General features: G+C 44.8%; 1 protein-coding gene across 2 annotated transcripts in view; it reads left to right on the top strand.

Annotated features, from left to right (window-relative positions):
- Positions 1-27,668, top strand: part of SOBP (sine oculis binding protein homolog) — a 165,513-nt gene that overhangs the window by 133,025 nt on the left and 4,820 nt on the right. For both annotated transcript variants that reach the window (XM_061131748.1, XM_061131747.1), the window contains one exon: positions 10,933-12,876. In XM_061131748.1, coding sequence (XP_060987731.1) covers positions 10,933-12,873 — 1,941 coding nt within the window. In that variant the 3' untranslated portion in view covers positions 12,874-12,876. The remainder of the gene's footprint in view (positions 1-10,932; positions 12,877-27,668) is intronic.

Below are 27,668 nucleotides of genomic sequence, written 5' to 3'. Positions count from 1 at the left end.
AAGGCAGAGAAGCTGTGAAAGGAATCCTACTTTGACCACCATGGTGCTTAATACAGAGGAGAGCTGCTTGGTGTGTGGATGGACAGAAGTGGCCCAACCGTCTTGGAATGTGCACGGATGTGATCAACTATGTTCCCTAGAATTTAAAAAAGCAAACATTTTTAATCCAAGGAAAGGTTGCTTTGTTCGCCAGATCAGAAGCTCAGTGTAGTTTGTGCAGGTGAGGAGGGAAAATGGAGGGTGGGAAATTCTGAAAATGGATATTATGTTAGGAAGGCTAGGGTGCATGAAGGAATAAATGCTTGGGGGAACTGCCCAAGGTAATAAAAGGAACTTTTAGGGCTCTGCTCATAGAAGCAGCAAGAAGTAGAATTGGAGAGATCAGTGTTCAGAACAGATGGTGAAATGTTTAACAAAAGAGGGTGAGAAGGCAAGACTGGACACCTTTTTACTTGTTCTTTTTTCCATTATCTCCAGAAAGACAGTGCTCTTTATACTGGAAAGGGTAAAACAGATCCCATAAAGAGTACTGTGAATCCCACATTGAGGGCAAAGAGGTAGAGAGCACCTGCTACACTCACCAAATTCAGCTGTCCCTGCCACCTGGGGGAAATGTGTAGATTATTTCATATCAACTTTTGGATAATCTCTCTTCTATCATGATGAATAGGAAAGGTTTCAAAAAGACATGGACTAAAATTTCAAAACTGGGAAAGGATTTCTGATTTCTGAAAGTCTAGACCAGTCGGCTTCATGGCTCACCCTCAAAAGTCTTTGAATATATCATTAAACAAGTGGTTGATGAGCACTTAAGAGAAAAGGGATTTGGTTGAGCAACAACTCAGAATGAAGCAAGCAAGCAGCATGGCAGAGTGAAAGGAGGATGGGTTGGGAGTTCTGATCTGGATCCCAGCTCCATTCTTTGTAGGCTGTGAGAGCTTAGGGAAACCACATCATCTCTTTGAACTCGTGTCTCCTCATTTTCAAGTAAAATGGGAAAAACTGTAGCTCCTTTACAAGTTTGTTGTCAGAATTAAAGGAGATCAGTGAAAGCTTCAAGCTTCGTACATAAGAGACATTCAATAAATGTTTGTTTTGAAAAAGCAAATAACTAACAGCGGGATACGACTAGCTTAAGCACGTGTGTTCTAGGGTGGCATTAGCGGAGCTACAGTGTTCCACGGGAGAGAGGGAGAGGAGAACGCCCTGGACTTGGCCAGGTGGCTGCGTTCCGTTCTGGGCGTTCCCAAGGTGAAGTGGACGTCTGGGTCAAGGACAGACAGGACGGGAGAGCTCTGGGAACTTGTCCCTGGCGAATGGGTGCAGGATCTGGGGAGGTGTAAAAACAAAAGCCTGGGGGAAACATGATGGCTCTTTTTAAGTATTTGGAGGGCTAAGCTTTGGAAGAGGTGTTGACCTGTGCTAGGACACCTCGGTGAACAGAACTACTAACAGTGGGTGGACGTGACAGGGACATTGAATGGTTAAACTTTCTAACACTCACAGCTGTCCAAGGACAAAATAGGCTGCATAGGGCTTTTCACGGTCTTGCAGCCTCTTTAGAACTCACTGGCCATGTGGACGGAGCTGGATGGTCACCCTGTCACAGGAAGATAGGGCCACCTAGAAGCCATCTTTGTAGAAGGCAACTCACGCTTTCTGGGGGACACAGGCTGGGCTTGACCTGTGAAATTCCTTTGAGGTCTAAATGTCTGCAATTCCAAAATTTCAAACTAAAGTCATTATCAAATACAGACATACCTCAGAGATATTTTGGATTTGGTTTCAGGCCCCCGAAAATAAAAGCAGATATTGGAGTAAAGTGAGTCACATGAATTTTTTGGTTTCCCAGTGCATATAAAAGTGACATTTACACTATACTGTGGGATGTGTGCTATAGCACTGTCTATAGTAATGTACATACCTTAATTAAAAAATACGTTATTGCTGAAAAATGCTAGCCATCACCTGAGCCTTCGGCAAGTATTAATTTTTTCCCAAGAGTAACATCAAAAATTACTGATGACAGATCACTATAACAAACATAAAATGAAGTTAGAAACATTGTGAGAATTACTGCAGTGTAACACAGAGACACGAACTGAGCAAATACCGCGGGAAGTAAGGCACCAGTAGATTTGCTTGATGCAGGATTACCACCAACCTTCAATTTGTAAAAAAACAATATCTGAGAAGTGCAATAAAGCAAAGTGCAATAAAAGGAGATGTGTCTGTATTAGTCAGTCATTTTAGTTTGTAGTTTTAAAGGAAAATGCCAAAAATCCTTGAGATAGTGGAGCAGTATAGGCTTTGAGCCAGACTGATAAAAGTTAGAATCTGGATCTGCCATCCCTTATCTGCACAGGTAATCTTGGGCGAGTTATTTAACCCATCTAAACCCCAGTTATCTATGTGGTCAGGTACTCGTGGAGATTAAAAGAGGTAATTCATGTAACATGCTTAGCATGGTGACTAGTGCTTAAATAATGCAAGCTCTTATTACTCATATAATCTATTATTGTTACATCAAACTGGTGCTTCCACTAGGCATGATAATAAAAACCATAGCTTTTGACGAAGCATCCTGGAGAGATCTGAGGACTGGGCAGCCATGGATACAGGGGGTGAAATACCTGGGGCAATCCTGGCACCCACAGATCGGAGCTGGTTCAGTCTGGAACCCAGGAGCACAGAAGTGTGCAAAACTGTTAAAAGAGGATTGAATGAGGCGTTGGGCTTCCCTGTGGCTCAGATGGTATAGAATCTGCCTGCAAAGCAGGAGACCCAGTTTCAATCCCTGAGTTAGGATGAATGAGGCATTGCAGGTGAAGCCCTTTGCCAAGTAGCTGGCAGATTTCGAGCAATCAGAATATAGTTGGTAAATAAATGAGAGTCACCAGGAGCAGCTGTGAGCCTTCGAGAAGACTCCAGAGAGGGAGCTGAGGAGCATGATTGCCGGAGGAGCTGTGAATTCTGTCCAGCAAGTGTCCTTGACCTGGACCACCAGCACACACACAGCCTTGATCTTGTGGCATTTCAGTGCTGCTCATCACTGATGCCAAGACACAGCCCAGGTGGGTGAGGAGGCAGATACAAATAACATCCCTAGGGAAAAAAGAGACTGTTTCAAATATCACAGATAACAATAGCAATCCTTCCGAAGAGTCATATTATTGATGTATGATTAGCTCTGTTGTGGAATTAAAACCTTGTATTGAAATATGATTTTTTGCATTTTCTAAAAAGTCTGTATGAAGGAAGAAATGAGGTGAGTGACCACAGATAAAAAGAAGTCAGGTAACTACTATACTTCACTTTTTAACACATCACGTTGATGGCTCTCCTATTTCACACAAGTGCAACCCAGAGTCCCTCCATGTAGTTTTTTTCAGGCAGAGAGAGGGCTCTTATAGTCACACATAATGAATTCAAGTATGAATTCAAATATTCAAGTATGCATTTAGGAAACAGAGTAGTGATAAATGAGATCAAAGTACGTTTCAAAAGAGATTCGGATATCTATTTTGAAAACAAGGAAAGTTTACAATAACCAAGGTAAATACATATCTGAAAAAAGATTCTGATACACATTTGATAAAAGAGGAGTCGTGGGGTAGAGAGGCAAAGAGGAGTTAGATACTCAGAGAGTAAAATATTAAGACTATTTTTAGTTAACTGTTGCATTCAGAACAAATCTGGGGAGTGGGGCACGCAGATTTCTCCCATGACTGTTGTTGACGTTGTTTTAATATTTATTTGGCTGCACCAAGTCTTAGTGGAAACATGCAGGATCTTTAGTTGCAGCATGTGAACTCCTAGTTGTGGCATGTGGATCTAGCTCCCTTACCAGGGATCAAACCTGGGCCCCCCACTTTGGGAGCACAGACCCTTAGCCACTGGACCATCAGGGAAGTCCCTCCCATGTCTGTTAATAGATTCTGAGCTTCTTGAGGGCAGGTGCTGAGCCTTTCCTGTGCTGCTTCACAGTTTAGCGCCTCCTGAAACAAGGTGGGTCCCCAATGAACGAATAATTGGATTATGTGATGGCAAAATTTTCAGGGCAGGTCACCATTAGAATATCTGGAGTTGATATAAAGGAGAGAAGATCGAGTCACAGCGCATGGCAGAAGTGATTCCGAGGGGATGGGGTAGGACATGGCTCTCTGCTTTTATGGGGCACATTTTCCATGCCTGCACTCACTTGCTGGTTCTTTCTTGGCCATGTGTTTCCTGGGCAGTGCGTCCCGATGGATGATCTCAGTTAACAGCTGAGCGCCTGAGCTGAGCATGATTAAGTACTGCCCTACCAGGAGCTGGAGGCTGGAGGGGTGTCCCCAGTGGTCTCTGAGGTTCTGCTCAAGGCTGAATTTCATTGCTCTGAGATCTCCTGGACTCTGTCTGTGTCTGTCCTCTCGGGGCTGCAGAACTGAAAAACAGAGAGGCAGACATTTGGCATCAGGTGGACCAGATTTTCCAATGTTTGAATTTTTCAGTTTCCATCTGGGTGATTTGTGTTAGGAAGATGTAAGTAGCATTTATCCAGTTTAAATGAAGTGGAGAGTTTTGTGATGATACGCTAATGCGCTTAGGCAACCGAACTTGTCAGAACAAAGGGAAAAATCACCTTCTTCTGAGTCATACGTTTGGCCGTGAGGGTGGATGGACCCTCCATCACTGAATACAGGGCAGGAGTCCATCTCTTGCTTTGGCTGTAGAAACAGAGGCTTGGGTCAGTAAGGAGCCGTTTGTCAGTGCTCATTGAGATCCCGAAAACCTAGCCTATCTCTGCTCTGCCTCTCAGAGCTCATGGCACGTGTGAAAGAGAAGGCTCTGCCCTGGTGACCTGGGCCAGGGTTTCTGGAATCCAGCTGAAAATTTAGATAAGTAGTACTTGAGTCATGGTATAAAGTTCCTACAGGGCAGCTTTCTAAGGAGATGTTCAGTTCTAACAAAGATGGTTGTTAGTCTCTTCTTGAGTTCCAAATCCTATATGAGGGAGAGAGAGACGGAGAGATGGGGGCAGGGGGCGGGGGTTGGAGAGAGAGAAGCCCAACAGCAAAGCCAAACAAAAAACCAAATAAGACCCTTAAACAAAAAGAACTATGTAGCAAACACCATCCTATTGGAATCTAAACCTGCAGAATGTTTGTTTTGAGAATGAACTTCTCCATGAATTGAGTTTAAAAAAAAAACACAACAATAATAGCCTTTGCTCATTCTAAATCCCTCTCCTGATTTCTGTGTGGCTATGCATGTCTAAGGCTAGGTCATCTTCTTCCTTCCTTCTCTGTAATCCCAACTTTGCAAGGAAAGTTGGAATGGTGAACTTGGTCCCCCCCTTCAGAGTTTGGCGCCCCGCTCCATGGGGGCTCACCCTCACACACATTCTGCCATGCTGGGCTTGGGTCATCCTGTCTTCAGGGCATGTGATACCGTGGCTTCTGGCCCTTCGTTTGGAAGATAGTTTCTGCCATGTAATGAGTCAAGCAGATCGTTCATCAGTTCTGTTTTTTAATAAAACATGAATAGCACAGTTTATGGCTTCCACTATTCAAACAGCAGTTGAGCCTAAGAGGAATTACTCATCTTAATGGTTCTAACACTCATTTCCATGCAGCCGTGCTGCTTTTTCAAGCTTTTGCCTGAACTGGAGAATGACTGGCCTTAGAAAAAGTGGGCTCAGCAGGAACTGAATAAGGCCTTCCCAGGAGGATGGGCAGCTGGGACTCGCGCAGGTCTATCATCCCGTTCCTTGTCACTGCAGACAGTCCTTCTGTCACCCCTGGAATGGCAGGATGGGAGCTGGCCCTGTGAGGTTCAGCACGTGTTTGCCCAGAGAGAGACAGGCTCCATTCTGTGTCAAACAGACGCAGGCTCCTAGGAGAGCCTGGATGGAAACCTTCCTTTTCCTCCTCATGCTGCCATAGAAACATCCTCCCATTAAGTTAAACTGAACTTAAACATATGGGATGTTCCTAGGAAATCAGCAACCATGAAGGAGGCAGGTTAGGAACTGAAAGAATATTCTATAAAGGTTACTGATATGCCCAGTACACCAGCATTACCCATCACTACTATTAGCTCCATTTCACAGATGAAGAAACTGAAGCTGACATTTTCATAAGGCTGTGCTGCTGGAAAATGATGGGGCCCAAACTTACACCCACATCTTCTAATTCCAAGTCAATCTGCTGCCCAAGTGCACCAAATTAGGGCCCTGATAAAGGCAGAGCCTGAATCCAAAGGAACAGCTGATGCTGGGGCCATGGACTGCAGGGTTGAGCTGAAAGCAGGTATTCAGGTAGGATCAGTCTAAGGTTCTTAATCCATGCTACGAGGTGATTATCTATAGGTAAAGCAGACCCAAACTCTTCAAGACACTGATCACCCCTGTCCATGTCTCTCGAGCCTCCTTGGCTTCACTCCTAGGTGAGCTCATGATTTTTTGAGCTGGCCTGGACTGCAAGATCAATGCTGTGTTCAACAGGCCAAGATCTAGAGAACCAGCCTCTTATGGCAAGTTCCAGTCTTGGTTACAGCTACAGCTAAGTTGCTTCAGTCATGTCCAACTTTGTGCGACCCCATAGACGGCAGTCCACCAAGCTCCCCCATCCCTGGGATTCTCCAGGCAAGAATACTGGAGTGGGTTGCCATTTCCTTCCCCCCAGTCTTGGTTAAGCAGCTACAATTTCTGAGCTATTACTTGAGTGCTGTATTCATGAAAAGTCAGGAGCACACGAAGATTTTGTTTTGTTTTTCAAATTGTTGATGGTATTCAAGGATTTGCTAATATCTTTTTACTGTTCCATTGCTGCAAATGTCTTTGCCTAGTAAGAAAGGTTTCAGCAAGAGTTTCTTAATATTGCCTGATGCCGGTTACCACTCAGAAGGCAGTGGTGGGTGGATTCCACTCCAGGATGAACTTCACTCCCACAGCTGACAGCTGATTAATGTGTTAATTAGGCACCCTGTCCCCCTCCCTCACTACCCGAATCTTCTTCTAAGCCCAGCCGAGTGTATATATTGTGCCCATGTGGGTAACCTCATGGCATACTTTGGCTTTGACTTTGGACGTTTATATAAAAATAGAGGCTCACTTGCCAACATGAATAGCTTTCTTTCTTTCCAGGGGAAATACAAGATGGAAAGAGTTATAGGAACCAGAAGTCCTGCTTTTCAGTTTTCTTGTATCAAGAGCAAGTGATATTTTTGCTGAGGCAGTGTCTTTTGAGCAGTTTAGCGGTGTAGGTTGCCACATTTATTTCACAGGAAAGGAGTGAATCCATCAGGCCACTGAGCTTATAAGTACTACTCTGGCAGTCAGCCACCAAAATATAAATACTCTAAATGGACTAAAGGAAATGTTCATTCTGTTGTTTAGAATTAGACACATCCCAGGAAGGTAAATTTAATCTTTTTGAGCACTGCTGTTATAGGGTTGAATGGAATACACATTTGTTTATCTCCTTTGTGATCTTTTTGTCTTCCACGTGATACATTATGTATTTGTGATACGAAGCATTTCAGCTGTCTCACTCAAAGGCCTCGCATTAGCTGATTGTTCGGTCCCCAGATTGCCATCGTTAAACAGCTTCAGCCTCAGCTCTGTCCAATCTGGGACCTGTTAGGGGGAGAAGTGGAACCAAAGAGGCCAGATTCCAACAGAAACAAAGCCGGGTGGAATTAGGGGAAATCATTCCAGAGCCCAGTGAGTTGAGCTCTGCACTTCTTACTCTTTATCTTCTAAAATATCTGAAGGAATTTTGGTACTTCTTGGCATAATGAGGAAAAAAATAATGCCTCAAAAGGTTAAAAAGAAAAAATTAAAGCCGTCTGTGGAAAAAAAAGACAGGGAGGATACCCTATAACACAATTCAGAAAAACCATAGCTTATGAGACACATGCTGTGTATTTCATGGATATGCAAATGTTATTTTATTAAAGAGAAAGATCTACAGTATATATTTTCACCTAACTACGACATCTTAAGTAATCAGCTCAGGCTCTCATGATGAAATCTTTAATTACGAGAAGTGTGTCATTAGTTAGATGTAGAATGAATGATGTGTTGTTGCATTTTATTGCTTCACATGATATAGCCATTTGTGCCATAAATTCATTGACCCAATCTTAAACGATGTGTCCTATAAGACAGACGTGATTCATTATGTCTTAAGTGACAATTTTTTTCCTCTAATAATTTTTCGCTTCATCAGAAAGATTGCTTTACTGTGTTTTTAGACCAGTGTTCAGAATTGAAATGTAATAAGACAAGGATACACACACACTCACACTCCTTACCCAAAATAAGACAGTCATAAACTGTCACAATATTAGGTAAACCCTTTGAGATGCTGCAGAAAATCAAGTAGGTAACCATTAGGCTTTTGCTTTAACTGGAAAGCCTGATGAAATAGAATCTGCTTTGAACTTTCATGTCCGTAATTCCTTTTATGAGGAAATAAATAAAATATGGTGGAGAACTCTCCTTGGATAATTGGGATAGATCTATAAGCATTCCTTATTCATCAATGAATTATTGAAAGTGAAGGAAGTGAAGGGAGAGCATTTAAGTTATATTTAGATTATTTTTTGTTACTCTACTTGAAAATATTTATTTAGCTTGAGGAAACATAGGAATCCTCTGGAGGCAAATAATTCAGTCTGGCAATTTGAAAACCAATTAAGGATTTCAGAAAACTCTTTCCCCTTATGGTTAAAAAATACGATCCAAAAGAAATATGCCAGAAAGTTTAATATATTATTTTAATTAGTTTAATTCATTGATAATGTTCTTTTAGTTCATGATTAAAGAAGCTATATTTGATCCTTCACTTCAAGCTTAAAAATTTACATTTTAGGCTTTCTCTGGATTCCTAATGTTGAAACAGAATCTGGTGGCTTTATTTCATATTGGAATTTAAATGTCATGTCATTATACATTAATTTTATAAAAATGATCAGGTTTTAAAATCAATAACTTATGAGCATCAAGTTTTCAATAGTTTATTTAACCTTTATCTAGATGAGAATTTTAAGAGTCTGATAGATTCTGTGTGTCTCTTCTCATCAGAAGCAATTCTGTGCTTATTTGTAAACTAGACATCCCAACTGTGATAAAAATAAAAACACAACTCTTAATTCTGGAGAAACTTGAAACACTGTAATGAAACACAGGAGTATCTTAGTATTGTTTTTTGTTTTTTTGTTTTTTTGCTACAAGCATTTTGAAAGGGTTTTTTGATATGAGACCAAACAAAAAAACTAATGTATGCCAAGGAGTATTTGTTATTCAGTCTCGCACCATCGAATATATTACCTGCAATATCAGGGGGAAAAGTGAGAAGGAAAAGGGTGGATTTACACATACAGACACATCTGCCATGAGTGTGTACACTCATAATCACACACTAGCCTGCCACCACTGTTTACAGTCTAGGAAAGCTGAGAGTTAAATGAGATGAGTAATCAAATGCCCAGCATATGTTGTTTTTGCATTGTTTATGTGACCAATCATTACTAAAATTTATCATTTTTAATGCTATCAGTTTGCCATAGTTAAAAAAACATGCACCAGCAACAGAACAACAGACACCCTTCTCAACAAAAACAGGGCTCCATTCAGAGCAATATTGGAACCAGGGCTTTATTGAAAAGAGATTCAGATTCAATGAACTCACCATTGCATTGTTTCAGAATTCTTCCTCTCCTGCTGTATGGCTTGAGTGCTGAGGAAATGACCAAAAAAAAAAAAAAAGAAAGAAAGAAAGAAAAAAAGATTGTGTGTGTAATGTTCAGTCAAAAAAGTAAGGCACTGAAAGAACTATTGAAAATTTTGACATCTGTTTATCTGTTTATAGCTATGGCAAGATTACTCATATTAATTCTTGTTTAAAATGCCATATGAAGGAAAGACATTTGTGCAAACAAGAGTCATATTTGAATTGTAGATCATGTCTTCACCATCTGTGAGAGCTGATGGTGTTGCAAAATTAATGTGTTAATGAAATCACAATAATTTCTCCAAAGTAATGGGTTCTGAAGCCGAGAATGACTATTTTTTGAACTTTGATGTCTAGTGATTTCCAATTGGGAAAAGCTCTCAGCCTTTAATTAGTTCTGCAGCCCAACTTTAAAATAAATTTGGTGATGTCTTTCTTTTGCCAGGAGTAGATTTGAAGGGGGGAAAAGCCATAAAAACTTTTGGAAAACGTTCTCTGGTGTTTGAAAAGTTGTTAAATAAGACTGCCTGCCAAGAAATGTCACCAAAAATTCTGACTACTGAGAGAGAGTGGGCAAACAGCTCAAAAAATAATTCTAGCTTGCTGCAACATCACAGGTTGGGAATAGCTAAACCTCACACAGACTTCATGACTAATTCCAAGTTTCCCCTTGGAAGCCAGACATAATGATGTTCAGTGCTATGTGTTATTGGTTAACACAGCACACCCCTTCCAACTGCATTATCCAACAGTCAATAGTGTAAAGTGACTTTGTGTGAGGAGAATTTTAAGGGTCTATATTTCAAAGCCCACTGAACTTTTGGGAGAATTCTTTTCACCAAAACTATTTGGATTTGCATGAACAATGAGCCTCTTTGACTGGGGAAAATATATGGGCAGGTATATGTACTCTTTGTCAGATCCACCTTTAAGTCATGCTTAAAGGGGAACAACACAGTTTCTTTTTTCTTTTTTTAAAATAGGAGACGGTGGTAATTGCTAGTCTGAAGAGTTAATATTTATAAACGATTCTGGCTTCCAAAGAGAAATCATTTTACAAACATTTAAGAATTTTACCTTTTAGAAGGAAACACTTCCGCCTAGTTGAAAAATTATGATAAAGTTTGAAAAGAACCTCTGTGTAAAACATGAAATGCTATCCACCAAAGGAGCTTGCTTATCTTTTTTCTTCTTTATTACTGTGTTGTAGGTATGTGACTGGTGTAAGCACATAAGACACACAAAAGAATACCTGGACTTTGGGGACGGGGAAAGAAGGCTTCAGTTCTGCAGTGCGAAATGTCTCAATCAGTACAAAATGGACATTTTCTACAAAGAGACACAGGCCAATCTTCCAGCTGGGCTGTGCAGCACATTACACCCTCCCATGGAAAATAAAACAGAAGGCTCCGGGGTGCAGCTGCTCACTCCAGACTCTTGGAATATCCCTCTAACAGATGCTCGCAGGAAGGCCCCCTCCCCGGGGGCTGCAGCTGGCCAAAGCCAGGGCCCTGGCCCATCGGCGTCCACCACCGTCTCTCCATCTGACACTGCCAACTGCTCTGTCACTAAAATCCCTACGCCAGTGCCCAAGTCCATGCCCATCAGCGAGACTCCAAACATCCCTCCTGTCTCCGTCCAGCCACCTGCGAGCATCGGGCCTCCCCTCGGAGTCCCACCTCGCAGCCCTCCCATGGTGATGACCAACCGCGGCCCGGTCCCGCTGCCCATCTTCATGGAACAACAGATCATGCAGCAGCTCCGCCCGCCCTTCATCCGCGGCCCGCCGCACCACGCCTCCAACCCCAACAGCCCCCTGTCCAACCCCATGCTCCCTGGCATCGGACCCCCGCCAGGCGGCCCCAGGAACCTGGGCCCCACCTCCAGCCCCATGCACCGGCCCCTGCTGTCGCCCCACATCCACCCCCCGAGCACCCCGACGATGCCGGGGAACCCCCCGGGCCTGCTGCCCCCGCCGCCTCCCGGCGCACCCTTGCCGAGTCTCCCCTTCCCGCCGGTGAGCATGATGCCAAACGGCCCGATGCCCGTGCCCCAGATGATGAATTTCGGGCTGCCGTCGCTCGCCCCGCTGGTGCCGCCCCCCACCTTGCTCGTGCCATACCCCGTGATCGTACCCCTGCCCGTGCCCATCCCCATCCCCATTCCCGTCCCCCACGTCAGTGATTCCAAGCCCCCCAACGGGTTTTCCAGCAACGGGGAGAACTTCATTCCGAGCGCCCCCGGCGACTCCTCGGCGGCAGGAGGCAAGCCAGGCGGACACTCCCTGTCCCCCCGGGACTCCAAGCAGGGCTCGTCCAAGTCCGCGGACTCGCCGCCCGGCTGCTCCGGCCAGGCCCTGAGCCTGGCGCCCGCGCCGGCGGAGCACGGCCGGAGCGAGGTGGTGGACCTGACGCGGCGCGCCGGCAGCCCCCCGGGCGCGGGCGGCCAGCTCGGCTTCCCCGGCGGCGTGCTGCAGGGCCCGCAGGACGGCGTCATCGACCTGACGGTGGGCCACCGGGCCCGGCTGCACAACGTGATCCACCGCGCGCTGCACGCGCACGTCAAGGCGGAGCGCGAACCCGGCGCCGCCGAGCGCAGGACCTGCGGCGGCTGCAGGGACGGCCACTGCAGCCCGCCCGCCGCTGGCGACCCGGGCCCGGGCGCCCCCGCGGGCCCCGAGGCCGCCGCGGCCTGCAATGTCATTGTGAACGGCACGCGGGGCGCCGCCGAGGGCGCCAAGGGCGCGGAGCCGCCGCCCGAGCAGCCGCCGCCGCCGCCTCCCGCGCCCCCCAAGAAGCTACTGTCGCCGGAGGAGCCGGCGGTGAGCGAGCTGGAGTCGGTCAAGGAGAACAACTGTGCTTCCAACTGCCACCTGGACGGGGAGGCGGCCAAAAAGCTGATGGGGGAGGAGGCCCTGGCGGGGGGCGACAAGTCAGACCCGAACCTTAATAACCCCGCGGACGAGGACCACGCGTACGCTTTGCGGATGCTGCCCAAGACGGGCTGCGTGATCCAGCCTGTGCCAAAACCCGCGGAGAAGGCTGCCATGGCGCCTTGCATCATCTCCTCGCCCATGCTCAGCGCCGGGCCCGAGGACCTGGAGCCTCCACTCAAAAGGAGGTGCCTCCGAATTAGAAATCAGAATAAGTAAAAGGTTTGTATGTCCACCGGGGCTCTTCTCCGCACGAGTCACTTCACTGCTCCTTACTTCTTATAAGGCAAATGCGTGCAAAGGGGGTAGAGAGAGTTGTGTTGACAATCATGGTTTTGAGTTCTGTGTTGTACACTACGCCTTGTGTGGTCACATACTACCATCATTTTCATCCAATTCCTATTTTACAGCTGAGAGAACTAAATCAACAGCAAGTAAGTGCCATGCCCAAGGTCACTTAGTGATAAAGCCCAGTCTTGAACCTGAATTGAAACACTGTCTACTAATTACACTTTTGTTCTTAGGCTCATGTCTGTAAGTAGAGGAGGATGCAGGCAGGAAGGAGCGAACGATTTCTCAGAACCTGTACCTGTTCAGTCATGAGGTTATAGACTGATTGTAGTAAAAGGTGATGGAGAAGGAAATAACAACCCACTCCAGTGTTCTTGCCTGGAGAATCCCAGGGACGGCGGAGCCTGGTGGGCTGCCGTCTATGGGGTCGCACAGAGTCGGACACCACTGAAGCGACTTAGCAGCAGCAGCAGGAGTAAAAGGTGAGCAGAGCCACTCCCTGGAGCAAGCTGGTACAGGCATTGGCAGAATGTCCCAACTCACCAAATGGTCTCAATAACCAGGGAATTCCATTTGCAAGATGAGAAGAAAATCTAAGCTTCTTAGATGCCTATGCCAACTGAACCCAGACCACGCAGCCCCATTTGCCTGGTAGGGTGTTGGAGCAGCTCCTGTTCTTGGGATCTCTTCCTTCATTTGTCCCCAGCCAGCATTCCCCAGGGCAGGCCTCCAGCATCACCGACCAGCTTTGCCTTCTCCCCTTTTTGGGACTCAGCAGCTCAGCTGATGGCCTGCTCACCTCTCCAGGCAGTGGGAGGCTCTGGCAGAGAAAAGGGCAACAGTCACTGAAGTGAGTGAGAGTGTACATCCCTGATCTTGGTGGGGCGGGGGCGGGGGGGGGGGGGGGCGGGGCGGCAGCAGAGGCAGGAATCCTCCTTAATACCAGGTGGAGGACAAATAACAAGTTCACAATTGCAGTTAGGGGGAGGGCAGTGAGCCTGTGTGGCTGCCCATTGTAGCCAGATGCAGCCTTATTTGATCTTCCCGCCAATCCTGGTGGAATAAGCATTGTCTGCATTTACCAAGGATGAAGATGAGGCTTGGAGATGTTGCCCAAATCAAAGCTGGTAAGTGAGGGAATTGTTATTCGACTTAGGCCTGCTGGACCCAAAGCCTGGGTGCTCTCCTCTGTCCACAAGGACAGCAAACAGGCTAATGTTCTGCTGAGGTTTATCAGCTCTTTATGGAGAGGAAAGCAGGGGAAATGAATGTTTACTGAGCACATAGCTTGCGCACAGCTCTTTCCAGGAGCAGGGGTCAGGGAGGTGGGTTGGGGGACACAAAGTGAATCTGGAGCAGTGCCCGTCCTCAAGGCACTTACAGTCTGGTGGCAATGTACACTGGGAAGAAGGAGGTCTGGCAAGGAGAAGCAGACCTTTTAGGAAGAACAGTTGCTCATATTTGTATGTGCAGGTCATTCTCTAAGTGTTTTTCAGTAGTATTTCTTTGGGTCAGGATTCATTTGGCAGTTGTTTTCATTTTACTGATGAGAACACTAAGATGTAGAAATTAGGTAACTTGCCCAAGGTTCCAAGATTTCCATGTTAGTAAGTTGAGATTCAAATTTAGGCTGTCTGACTCCAGGGAATACATTTTCTTTAAGCCACTGTAGGAGAATAGGTTAATTGGTCCCTACAATAAGCCCTACTTGATGAAATTCTTTTATTCACCTCAGTTGTCTTGGGGGAAATTTCCTAGATAAAAACTAAGCCTACCCACCAACTTCTCTAGTGGTTTTTTTGTTTGTTTGTTTTTATCATTTTCAGTTGTATTTTTCAGCAAGAACAATGAAAAAACAAAAATACCAACCCATTACTTCACAGTAGGAAATACAGATGTGGACAAGAACACTTGATGTGATGTGTCCAAACCATTGTCCCTCGAAGTCAGCATGTTTACCCAGACACCTACCTGACTTGTAACCAGGAGTTTTCCTGGGAAGCTCGGAGCCCATGAAAGGGGACTTGCTGTGTGATGCAAGAAGGGTTTCTTATAATTTGAGGCTTCGTTTTTCATTGATGACTTTGTCAGTAGGAGCAGAATACTAAAACTCAGCTCACCAATTCTTGATTTTACATCTGCAAGTTTGGTTCTCTAAAGACAGTCTCAGCCTTCTGCTAGTCACCTCAATTGAAAATGGCCCTAATTTCTCTGCCAGCATAGTTTAATCTGGTTGACAAAGCAGTGAGTAATGCAAAGATGTGGGACAAAAAAAGTGATGGCCTTTAGAAAGCCAAAAAAGCATCAGGAATTGTAATTTTAAACACATTCTAGTGTCACTCATTCAAATGACATTAAAGAACAGGAGGGTGAAAACTTTTACTACCATTACTAAGTGAGAAGTGACCAGGTCAAGGAGAGTGTCACTAGTCCATAAGTAGCATGGGCCAAAAGAACATAAAAGCATGAAATATATGATGGCTATTTCGATGACATATATTTCTGAATAAGGAATCAGGCAAGGGTCTTGTACATGGACCGGAGTCATTACTAAAAATATTAACCTGGCTTCAGTCAATTTCAGAAGATGCAATGACGAAATCACCTACAGTCCCCCTGAGATTGGAAAGTTCTTTTTTATGATGGGTTTCCCCAAGAAATTACAGCTTTTCTCTAAACCCAGAGACTCTCAGTCTTTGCCAACTACAGCGGGGTGACAAGGCGAGTGATTTAAGAACGCCTCTGCTCCTCTAAATCACATAGCCTCTTGCCCTCTGTAGTTGCGTGTCAACTCATAGCACAGTCTCAACCTGCTGTAATTCACTCACATTCTCTGACCCTTCCTGATTTTCTCTGCACATGCGGCGCTGTTTTTCTTCTATGCCTTCAGAAACCCGGCCCATGCGTGTGGTTACAGAAATTGGACATGCTTCCGTTAAATAAAGGACTGCATGGCTTTTGTGACCTGACAGTGAACACTGTTTGGTGACAAGTTAAAGCCAAAGGGGAAGCATTAAAAACCAAAACCAAGCCCGGGCTGAGTTGTGGTAGGTGAGGCGGAGGTGAGGGATTCTCCCTGCGCTTGTTGGTGACTCGTATTATCTCTCGGCGTCGAGTCTGTCAGTGACTGCCGTCCAGGTTTTTCATTCTTTTTGCTATGCCCACCATTTTCATACAGTATTACTATTTTTAAAAATAATTTAAAATAGATTCAAAGCAGACTGTAACTTGAAATCAGTAGTCCAGGCAGCTGCTGTTACCTTCAAAGAAGTCATCATTTTTGCTAGTTCTCGGCAATCACAGGGTTTTGTTTTTTCCTTTTGACTGTTTCTGTTCCTGGTTACCTGACTTTATGCATTCTTGTTCGTTGATATGATTACAAGTGATTTAAATAGGCAGATATTTTCCTAGATGCAGAACTAATTAAGTTTAGTTGAAGGATTTTAAAAGGTTGGAAACTTCCTTTAATCTTCAACTTTTAAGATGCCAAATACCAGTTCTGCAGCTTCTGTAAGCTGAAAATAAAATCCCCCCAAATAATAAGGAAAACAATGTATAAACATTTCCCAAACTCTTCTCTCCACAAAGAATTCCACTTATAAATGGAATACTCCTTTCTTTGCCTTTGCCTTGGAGTTTGGGGGATAGCTGTTTGTATTTGTACATTTTCTGAATTTCAGCAGTTTACACTTGTTTATGGTACATTGGGGAGTTCACAGTAACCATTTGCAAATGTTTGAAGTTATTCAAAAGAAAATATCCCCCCTCCTTGATTTTCCAGGGAAATGACATCTTCTCTTTAAGTAAAATAATCAATGGAAAAAATGTGTACCATGAGTAACCCTTTCACCCTCACTTTTTCCATTCCCAAGGAGTGGCAAGACCAAGAACTCCCCACCTTTGTGGCTCCCAAATTTTTTATGTGTTTCTAAGACCAGAAAGAAAATCTGAGAATCTTGTCCCTGGCGCCCACTCCAAGATACTCCCCTAACTCCAGCAGCTAGAGTTCCTTCCACTTTTTATTTGCTCTGAGAGGGCTGAAGAAGGGATGGGAGCTGTAGTTTTCACTTTTTGGAGTTTAGAGTTTAATTATTAGCCTGACCACGGAGCTACAATCCCAGAAAGGACTATTTCAAGAAAAGGGCAGGGGACTCTCCTCATTAGGGAAGCCCAAAGGATGGAGGTGACAAGGAGCTTTTTGCCAGTTCAGTTTCTCCAGCTAAGTTTGAGAGAGTCGGCTGTCTGCAAAGTCAAGTCCGTACAGTTGAAATATAACTATGGATGCCGACCATAAAAGCGAGGAAAAGAGGAAACCCTTCAACTGAGAAGAGAAAATCAGTACAAATAGGATGTGCTCAGATCCTCTGCCAGACTTGAGATTTTTAATGTGCTAATACTTAGTTGGAGAAGGCAGTGGCACCCACTCCAGTCCTCTTGCCTGGAAAATCCCATGGACGGAGGAGCCTGGTGGGCTGCAGATCATGGGATCGCTAAGAGTCGGACACGACTGAGCGACTTCAGTTTCGCTTTTCACTTTCATGCATTGGAGAAGGAAATGGCAACCACTCCAGTGTTCTTGCCTGGAGAATCCCAGGGATGGGGAGCCTGGTGGGCTGCCGTCTATGGGGTCGCACAGAGTCGGACACGACTGTAGCGACTTAGCAGCAGCAGCAGTACTTAGTTACTGGAAACATTCATTGGCGACATCACCCCTGGTGGTGCAGCTCTGCCTGTTTGTTGGGATGCAGATGGCTGCCCAGCTCTAGGTCCAGGTGGTTCAAAGAGCTAGCGGTGAGGAACGGCCAGGTGTGTGTCATGCACACAGGTGAGGGGTGAGAACCGGAGAGAGCGCTTGCTGCAATCATTGCAGACTCATCAGGGAGAGTCTTATGGATGAACAGTGTCAAGGCTGCTCCTAGACACATCTCGCTTAGTGTTGCTGGGTCTCTTTTAACTTTTAGGACAAGGAGATTGAAAGAAGGTTTTAATGTGTAGGCATCTGACTTTAGATATTATTTTAATCAAATTATGATGGAATAGGAAATGACATTTGTGATCAGGTATTTATTTCCTTTAGATATATCACAGCCCCCCTTCTTCACAGGGCTGTGACTAGCGTGAGGCCAGAGAAACGCTTAGTGCTCGAGTTTTAGCGAGGACTCCAAGGTCAGGCAGTGTGGCATGAGTCCTGGCCCTGATCTGCCAACCTCCTGATCTGTGTGGCGGCTCCCCAACCGAAGCTGGTCTCCATGCATAGCCTTCAGCCGCAGCCCCCCTGGAATTTTGTGGAAAGCTTTATGTGCCTGTGAGTGGAGGCATTTTCTTGGGAGGAGCAGTTCATAGATTTTGACTTCAGAAAAAAGTGTCTTACATATCTAACATATCTGAAGGGTTATTTTATATGATCACCAAGCAGTATCTGAGCAGAAATTTTTCTTGTTACTCTGAGGAAGCTGAATTAATTGTAAATTTCCCTTAAAACTTGGAATTTATTTTTAGCAATTTTTGCTGTAGACCTAATATTGCAAAATCACTGTTACAGCCATATAATGTAGCCCTTGTCTCAGTAAGATTGCCTTAGTGACAAAATGCAAAAGGTCACAGACCTTTCTTCAAGTTACTATAACCTGTGAGTATCTGTGGGGAAAGCAGAAAAGGGAAGCGAGGAAAGGAACAAGCTCAATGCTTCTTCGCCACTTGGCCTTTCAGAGTTTATGCTGTGTAGGCAGCGGCTGCCCTGCACTGGAAAACCATCAACCCTGCTATTAAGGCCAAGGGAGGGGAATGGCTCGAGTTGGAGAATTGGGTAGATCAGTAAACACCAGAGCACTGGTGTGGCCATATCTGGGAGCGCCACCAATCCCCATAGCTCCTTAGCACATGCTTCTTCACCTGGAGAGAGTGTGCTTGGGAAGGTGAAGGCATTCGACTAGCTATTAACAAGCCATGGCCCAGAAGGGCACTGGAAATAAGCTCCCCGTCTAGTTTCCAGTGAATCGCTCCCTTGCCGGCTCGAGTGACTGCCTGGGCATCCTGGTTCAATCACTTACACCTACCTCCATGCAGACAAGCATCGTGGGGGGCAGAGGTGTTTGAGGACCAAAATACACTGCAGCATGAAACACTTAGCTCATGTTGTGGAACACCCCCACCACCAATACACCGCCTTTTCCAGTCTCTCTTGTCAAAGAGATTGTGTCAGCGGCTGAGGGTGGCCGCCGTTGTCTTCCTCCACCCTGTCCCATACAGAGTTATTTTGTATTCTTTTGTTGCTGGTTTAAATAAATATACGTGGATGCATGTTAAGGCAATGCATTCTGCATGTGTAAACTTTTTTTTTTTTTTTGAAATGCCTCACAAACATAAAAGGAATCCATTTAAGAGAAACAAATAAATTAGCTTTAAAAGAAAAACAATTTAGCCCTGGCATCATTTAACATGGTCTTAGTCTCAAGAAAAAGGAGTAAATGCCATCTCAGATGCCAGCTCTAAATACTAACTCCAGAGAGCTCTTCTCCAGATCTGTGGATTTCCACAGCACTCTGCTTGAGGGAAAAACAGGGTGGGGTCGGGATGGGGAACATGAACCCATCAGCAAGGAGGGGAAACACACACACACAAATTATTTCAAGAGTCATTTAAAAGATTCTAGTGAAAATGACTAGAGCAGAAGCAAAGGACGAAAACAACAAACGTTGGAATAAATCTCCTGTGCTTTGGAAAGATCCTGCATGTGCTAAACGTTCTTAATTTGGACACTCGGCAAGTTGCCCCTGAGATCCCTTATCTCTGAGCTCCTAGGACCGAGCTGTGGCCATAAGCAAGAATGTGCCTGTGCGATTTTACCCAACGCACAAGTCTGAATAGAGAGATGGGAACGTGGGTGTGGGGTCAGGACAATCAAAGCTGCCTCACGCTGCCCGGCCTCATTCCATCCAGAGACTTGGCTGCGATGGTTGTCTCATCATTTCCCCTCTTTGAACCTCTGGTTTGTTGTCTTTCTGTGATAGCAAGCTGTGTTTTGTTTTGGGTAAAAAGGGAAGTAAGAATGTGACAGAAGAACAGAAGGGAGAAACACACTTTATGGACTCGTTTGATATGAAACATTGACCTCATGTCCAAAAGATGCAATTAAAGAGTATATCTCTCCCTCATTTGCATGGCTTATTTCCCCAGACGTGTTTTTGGTATTGAAAATGAATGGTATTCCCATACAACATGTGTCTCAATTTGTAATGATATCCTCCTTGCAGCTGGCTTAGTTCTCCAACTGTTTCTAAAATGTTACTGTCTTAAATTTGAGCCAACCTACAATAACAAATTATCTGGAAGCAACGTGGCTGAGTTGCATTTGGTGAGAGAAGGGGAAACCCTATATTTCATCCTTCAACTCTTGTTTTGGAAATTCAGAACTGTAACATGATCTTTTTCTAAGGAAATCTACACACGCACACTTTAAAAATTGTGCATATTGGGTGTTGTGGGAGCAAGAATGACCTGGTTTAGGTTTCTCTGCAAAGTTCTGCATCCCATCAACAAGCCCTTTTGATATTTTAAACCCATATTTAGAGTCATTTCAAGATATTTGGAGCACATGTGGTTAAATGTGAAACTTTGTCATTATGATTTGTTAGATGCTTTTATTTTAAATATTTATAAGCCATTTTTAAGTACTTTATCCAAAAGATTTCTCCTGCTACAATACTATAATTGAGTGGTATCTGAGCATCAACTGAGCGTATAGTAGACAGAGGGTGAAGTCACTGCAACATGCATGCACGTTCTTCTTGCTTTTCTGGTTTTGATTCAAATGTTGTTTTTAGTAGATTCAGCTTATTTTTTAACTGTATAAAAAGTCATGAACTGGATTGGTTGTCTCTGATTTTTTTTTTTTTAATGACCAAATCTCCCAAAGGTAAAATGTTCAACTTGAATTATGTTGATTCCTACCTCTTTTTTTTTTATCCTGAGAGTAATTAATAAAACTTTCCATTAGAATGTTGGATTGGAATCTGTGCCCATAGGAACTTAAAAGTGTCATATTGTTCCTCTGACATGTCTTAGAGACAGTTTATTGGTGGTTAGATTAAATTCTTTACTATTCACCCTCAGCCTTCAGAAACTGAGACATAAGATCCCATCTTTATCATAAGTAGCCTGTTTGAGTACTTAATATGAAAAAGAGGAGGTGGGGGGAGAAACCTTTTTCCAAACTTAAAATCCATTTAACCTTCAGAGGTTATAAATTTCAAACTGACCACAGGCCTCTGGGGCTCACACTCTTTATGGCTGGCAAAATACAACTTTCTGGTAAGAATGGGGAAAAGAAGGCTTTAAAAGGGCTCATAAACTAGCTTGGACATCTACTAGCTCTTACCAAACAGCATTTTCATGAGTTAAGTGTAAATGAGTCAGAAACATATAGATTGAATTTCTTTTAAAATACACATGGGTTTAAAAATTAAGGCCAAAGTGCTTGGCAAAATAAGTTTTGGTTTTAGCCAAACCCCAAATGTTTGAAAAAAATAGTTCTACAATTTGCCAAACCAAAAATATATCCAGGTCCCTCCATTCCTCTCATTTAATACAATGGCATCATAAGCATGGGACTGAATGTCTATTTTCATATCCACCAGGGTTTGAGCAATGTGAGTCCCAAATACTAACTGAAAAACTATGAAAAATTTTTTGTGGAAAAACCTTATGACCTTGAAAAGGAAGATGAGCAGTCACTGGTTCAGGGTTCTGATTTTGACCGCGCTTCTCACTGTCTGATCCTCTGATCAACTTGTTTTCTGTCTCAGCTGTGTGTGTGTGTGTGTGTGTGTGTGTGTGTGTGATGCACAGAATAATAACTTTTTAAAGATCCTATATTTGGAATGCTTAATTTTTACTTAATTAATATACCACAATCCACAAAAGTTAATAAACTCAATCATATCCGAACAAAGGGAGGCAGTCCCCTTTTACTCATTATGGTTCAAAGTTAGTCTTCATTTATTTCCCTAGAGGGTAAAACTTATCCATTTTCAACCAACTGTCTTGAATACTGACTCCATGCAGGAGACGCTGTTATTAAGAGTTAGAAGGAAGAAAAAAAAAAGAGTTAGAAGGAAGGAAGGAAAGAAGGATGGAGGGAGGGAGGTAGGAAGGCAGGGAGGGGAGAAGGAGAAAAGCCAAAAAGTGGGAGAGGGAGTGTCAGGAGTCTGACTTGTTTAGAGGAGCCAGTGATCTGACAGAGACAAGAAATAATCAAGGTCACTGTTACAAGCCTCATGCAGACCCTGCAAATGGGTGTGATACTGGAGACAGCGGGCTCTGACAAGAGCAGGGACCCGGGCAGTTCACACTTTGTCATAACTAGTACCCAGCTCGGGGCTGGCAGGATGGGCACGGGAATGAGAGGGGAGGGTCAGGAAAGGCGTAGTTAATGGAGTTACCACAGTAGGGCTCCATACAGCAGGTGAATTTGGGGTTAGGTTCTAAAACCCAGAAGGGCCGTGAACTGGCAGTCGGGAATGGGGGAACAGGGGAGGCAGTAGGCTGTCAAAAGCCGCAGGTGAAGAGAAGAGAAGCCACCTGAGGGAGGGCTGTCCCCTCACCCGGCTGGAGCAGAGGGCTTGGCTGCAGAGAGGGCGAGGGGGGAGGCCGGAGGAGGGCAGGTGGGTGGTGGAGCAGGGGGTCGTGGAGCTTGTACTCTGAATCAGGCCACGTCAGGAATGGCTGGAGGTCTGTGCTTGAGGGAAATTCCCTTAGCAGCTGTTCACAGACTGAAAGGAAGCAAGAGAGACTGGCATCGCTGAAGCCGATCCCTGCATTCTGATGACAGGCTGATTATCAGCAGTGGATTCTGAACATGGCGGGACGTTCTTGCTGCAGCATTGGGGGGTGAGCACTGCCACATCCACGTTTTAAGCGTTAAGAGCCTTCGTGGCAATGCGCAGGGAGGATGGACTCCTTACTTTGAGCTCAGAGTAGGCCTAAAAGGCTTCATGGCACACAGCGGAAGGAGACCTCAAGATGACAGAACTTCCCGAAGTTCAGGCAAGGGGGATACTGGCCAGGGCCCCAGATTGTCATGGAAATAGGGCTCCACCCTTCTGACCACCCCCACCCCCGCCCACGGCTGGGGCAGGGCCTGGTGCAGGCTGTCAGTCACCTCTTGGGTGCTCAAGGAAGGCAGAGGCTCACCAACAGGGGACGTCCCCGGTTGGACGCCGAGCCTGGACAGTGGCCGTAATGATGCCCAAAGCTCTTGTCTTTGGACTGCAGAGCAGCCACAGGCTCGGGTGGCTTGCTCAAGGTTGGACACCGGGAGAGATCTTCACAGAAGCTGAGTCAGATCCCCCCAGGGCCAGCAGGTACTTCTAAAAGAGTTTGGTGACTGTGGGAGATGTCCTTTTATCTTTTTAACTTCCCAGGCCATAAGCCTTCCGAAACTTTCCCTTGTGGTGAAGAGGACTCTCGGTAGAGAAGGGAGGTAGTGTCTGGTTTAGGGGTACACACCTATGCCTTGAGGTTGGGCCGGCCTGTGTTCAGATCCCAGCAGAGCGGATGATTGAGGAAGTGTTTTCTCTCCTGGAGCCTAAGTCCCTAGCTCGTCACATTGCTGGGAAGAACAGATGAGGAAACCTAGGTAGAGTGTGGTGCGTGTGCGGTACCCAGGAAAGGGAGTTCCTGTCTTACTAGAAAAGCTACAATGCCTGGGAGAGGAGCCCGGGGCTGGAGTGAGGTCTGCTTGGCTCTGAAACTGACTGTGTTGCTTATTACCAGCTGTGAGTTTGGACAAGTTTTATAACTGTGTTGTGCCTACGTCTTTCTCATTAAACAGTTGTAATAACTAATATTTCCTGCGGCCTTTTTAGATGTAAGCAGTGTTCCAGATGTTATATGCCCACAACAACCCTCTGGGGTTTCGTTATTAAACGCATTTTATAGATGAAGAAACTGAGGCACAGAGACCTTAAATATCCTACCCAGAGTCACTAGCCAGTAAATGGCAGTCCTGGGGTCTGACTGGCAGCCTAGCTGCCCTTTGCTGTCCCTGCAAAACCACTGAGCGTGTCTTATATACAAAAAAAAAAAAAAAATGAAGGTAATAAGCCCCACTTCATAGAGTTATCGGGCTCCAGTGTAAACAACAGAAGTACAATGCCCAGGAGGTTCCTGGCTTATAGGTGCTCATTATGTAAGAATTGTTGGGGTAATTCCTGCAGCCCAGAACTTCTTCCCTCAACGTGTCATGGGAGGTCATGAAACACTTCCATGCTACCAACCTTGGAAGTTAGGGAAACTACTCCAGAAATCCTCCTAAGATGTCTGGTTCCACTTTTATAAGCAGAGCCTGGGACGCACAGAGCACAAGCTCACGGTCACAGAGTGGTGCAGCCAGGGTTAGAACCTGAGTCCCCCTCTGCCTTTCCCCTCGGTGGGACACGGGATACGACCTGGGCTGCTAGAGTTACACAGCCGGTGCCAAGCACCAGAATCATATTTTTGCCACCTACAGCATTGCTTCCTCACACCGGGCAGCTGATTTCAGAGAGGAAATAGGTTGTACCTGAGTATCTGGTTGGAAAGGCCACAGAAAAGCAATTATTAGCCACACACTCCATCTCATTGTCTGTTGGGGAGGGGGCGGCCGGGAATCAGTATGCTTGCTCTTGTTTTTCACTTGAAGTTTCCTTAACTATGAAGCCCTTCTCTCTCTCTTTCTCCTTCTGTCTTTCTGCTAAAGGGCTGGTTGTGAAGAATAAATGAAGTGTCAGACCTCTTTCCCAGACCTAGCCTAAAAATCTTAAAGTCTGTTGATCCATAGACAATAGCTACTTGCCACATAAAGCTGCCTTTTTCTCTCAGTTTTTTTTTTCTTTTCTTTCTTTCCTTTTTTTTTTCTAACTTAGACTGCCTACGTTCAGATTATATAAATAAATAACAAACTCAATCTTAGTACAATAAACATCTACTTTTGTGTCCAAGGCAGATTTTTTGGAAGGCGCGTGAGCCAACATCAGCTAGTTTGTGTATTGGATAGGACTTGAATGAAAATGCAATTATTATTTCTTGTCAAATAATTTCTTGGAGTTCTTGTCTCTAAGGCCCCTGCAAGCTTTGACATCTGCCTCTCAGGGGGAGGAAGGGGAGAGATGAAACCTGGACTCGGGGGCAGTACTCCGAGGGGAGCGTGGACTTTGGGGTTGTAGGAGCTGGACTTCAGATTTGCCCCTTTCGAGCTGGTGACCTTGAGCAAGTAAGTTCTTGGCAAAGTTTCCTCATCTGTAAAATGGGGACAGTGATAAATACTTCATTAGCATTATTGTTTCAATAAATCAGTATATAAAATACACTTGTTTTCAAGTGAAATAAATATATAAAAGTGCCTGGTGCGATACTTGACATAAAGTAAGTGCTTCTTAAAATTTGACTCTTTTCTTTGAAAACACTGCAACTTTCCCATACTGAACAGGAAGAGCTTGGTCCTGAAAGTCAAGGGGCATAGGGATCGAGGCTCTTCTTCCAAAATTTCTTGCAAAACATTAGCTATATCATGTAATTTTTTGTTTATTTTTCTCTGTCACAAATGGATGTAGCCACTTGCTCCAGCACATTTGTAAAAATGTGTGCAGTTAGTCATGAATCCCTGCCTATTTTTAGAAAAGGACCAGAGACAGGGTAATTTGTTTTGCTTAAACTCTCAGGTTTTAGAAAGGACTTGAGGTGGCTGAAGAAGATCCATTGTCCAGGGAGAAGATATAGGCTTTTGCAGAACACAGGAGGGGTTCTGCAGGTCAGGGTTCTTTGTCCCCCAGGATCTTTTAGAGGTCAGCAAGAGATAGCCGTGGCCACTTGTGTGAATAAACAAGTCTCTCTGCCCATTTGACTCATGGAACCAGCTAAACAAAGAAAAGCAAAACTTAAATTTGTAAAACAAAGAATTAAAGATGGAGTTTTCCCAGTTGAGGGTCTTATATGGTTGGAATTTTTGTTGATTAAAGAGTAAAATAAGAGATATTGCTAAACGAGGAAAATTATTAAAAAAGAAAATCAAGGCCTTATGTTTGGTTTAATTTTTTTTTCTTTTAGATAATATGAGCCTTAGTTTATCAGAGCTGTGGGCTAGGCATCTCAGTAGTGATGGAACTTACCGTTTGTCCCACAGCCTTCTCATCATGGGTTATTTCCCAAAGCAATCGTGCTAGAAACAAGAAGCGATGTTTTTAAATTACTTTCATCAATTAGCAAGCAAGCTCTAAGAAAAGAGATGTCATCTACTTTGTAAATTAAAATAGTTTCCAGTTTGTAAAAGCCATTTCAGAACTCTTCACAAAGCCATGGTGGATGGAGGAGAAAGGGAACCATTTTTTGGCAAAACCTTCCCAAGCTGTAGCCCTGTCCGGAATGGGCTTGGTGCAGAGACCACGATCTGGCGTCACACCCGGGCTTATCAGCCAGTGCAGGCGGCTCTGTTCATTGACCACGGGGCTCTCCCCTTGTGAGCCTCCCAGAATAGCTGCAGCTACCTGAGAGCAGTCCAGTCCTTGGGGACTCATTATTGTCCCAGATAAACAGCATGGCTGAAGCCAGCACGTAATAGCTGTATTTAACTGTGATAAGTGATGGGCCGACATGCCCGAGTGAGTGGCATCATGGCAGGGCCGGGATAACTGGACAAAGACAAGCCAGCCTGGCAGTGGGCATCTCTTGCACATCATAGGGTTGATGCCACAGGATTTTGGTTTCTGGGGAATATATATGACAGACCTGGAGAGCTTGCATTCTAGAAGACAGGACAAACCTCCGGGATTTTGATTATGCTAATGACAAAGGTATTTAAGGAATCAAAGAAGAATAAAAGTTTGGAAAATGGACTAGATTAATGGAGGCAGGCTTCCTCACAGAGGTGGAATCTTGGATCTTGAAAATACAGAGTAAGACATTTTTCATTGGAATACAAACATTTTCTGTGGCTACACATTTACATTTGGGAATGTGTAAATTAGAAAATTTCCTTTTAGATGCAACCTGCATCTATCTTGTTTTGTCGCTACGCTGTGTCGGACTCTTTGCTACCCCATGGACTGTAGCCCACCAGGCTCCTCTGTCTATGGGGATTCTCCAGGCAAGAATACTGGAGTGGGTGGCCGTTTCCTTCTCCAGGGGATCTTCCCAACACAGGAATTGAACCCAAGTCTCCTGGGTTGGCAGACGAATTTATTATCACTGAGCCGATAGTTAGGCTGTAAAGGCCAAAGAAGAAAAGGTGAGAGTGATGTATGCTGACAACATCAACATTAAGATAAGTTATTAACACTCAGGCCTATTTTTGTTTTCTATTGTGCTCTGAAAGTGCTTGTGTGATAAAGGAAAAGTAACTCGGTCTTTGCAGTGCTGTCCTCGTGAAGAGGGAAAGTGTTGGTGGACAGAGGCTGGCTCCGTGCACTTGGTGTACAGTTGTGACTCCACGAAGGAGACACTGCATTTCTCTGGCCAAAGGGGCAGCTGGGCCTGGAGTCCTGAGGGCACCGGCTGTGTGTGCCTGCCGGAGATCGTGCACTGTGGAGCGGTTTTCATACACGGTGCCTGCATGGTCCATGGGATGGGCTGCGCGCGTGTGTGTGTGAGACATTCCATGTGGCAGGGCCCTGGGCTGTCCTGCCTTCAGCAAACCCCGAGTTCAGAGGAAAACCCAAACGTGAGGCACAAACAGAACTGCTTGCATTAAG

This window comes from Dama dama, chromosome 28 (assembly GCF_033118175.1).
Source record: "Dama dama isolate Ldn47 chromosome 28, ASM3311817v1, whole genome shotgun sequence".
NCBI classification, from domain to species: domain Eukaryota; kingdom Metazoa; phylum Chordata; class Mammalia; order Artiodactyla; family Cervidae; genus Dama; species Dama dama.
The sequence above is the reverse complement of the archived record's forward strand: the minus strand, read 5'-3'. Positions and strand labels throughout refer to the sequence as shown.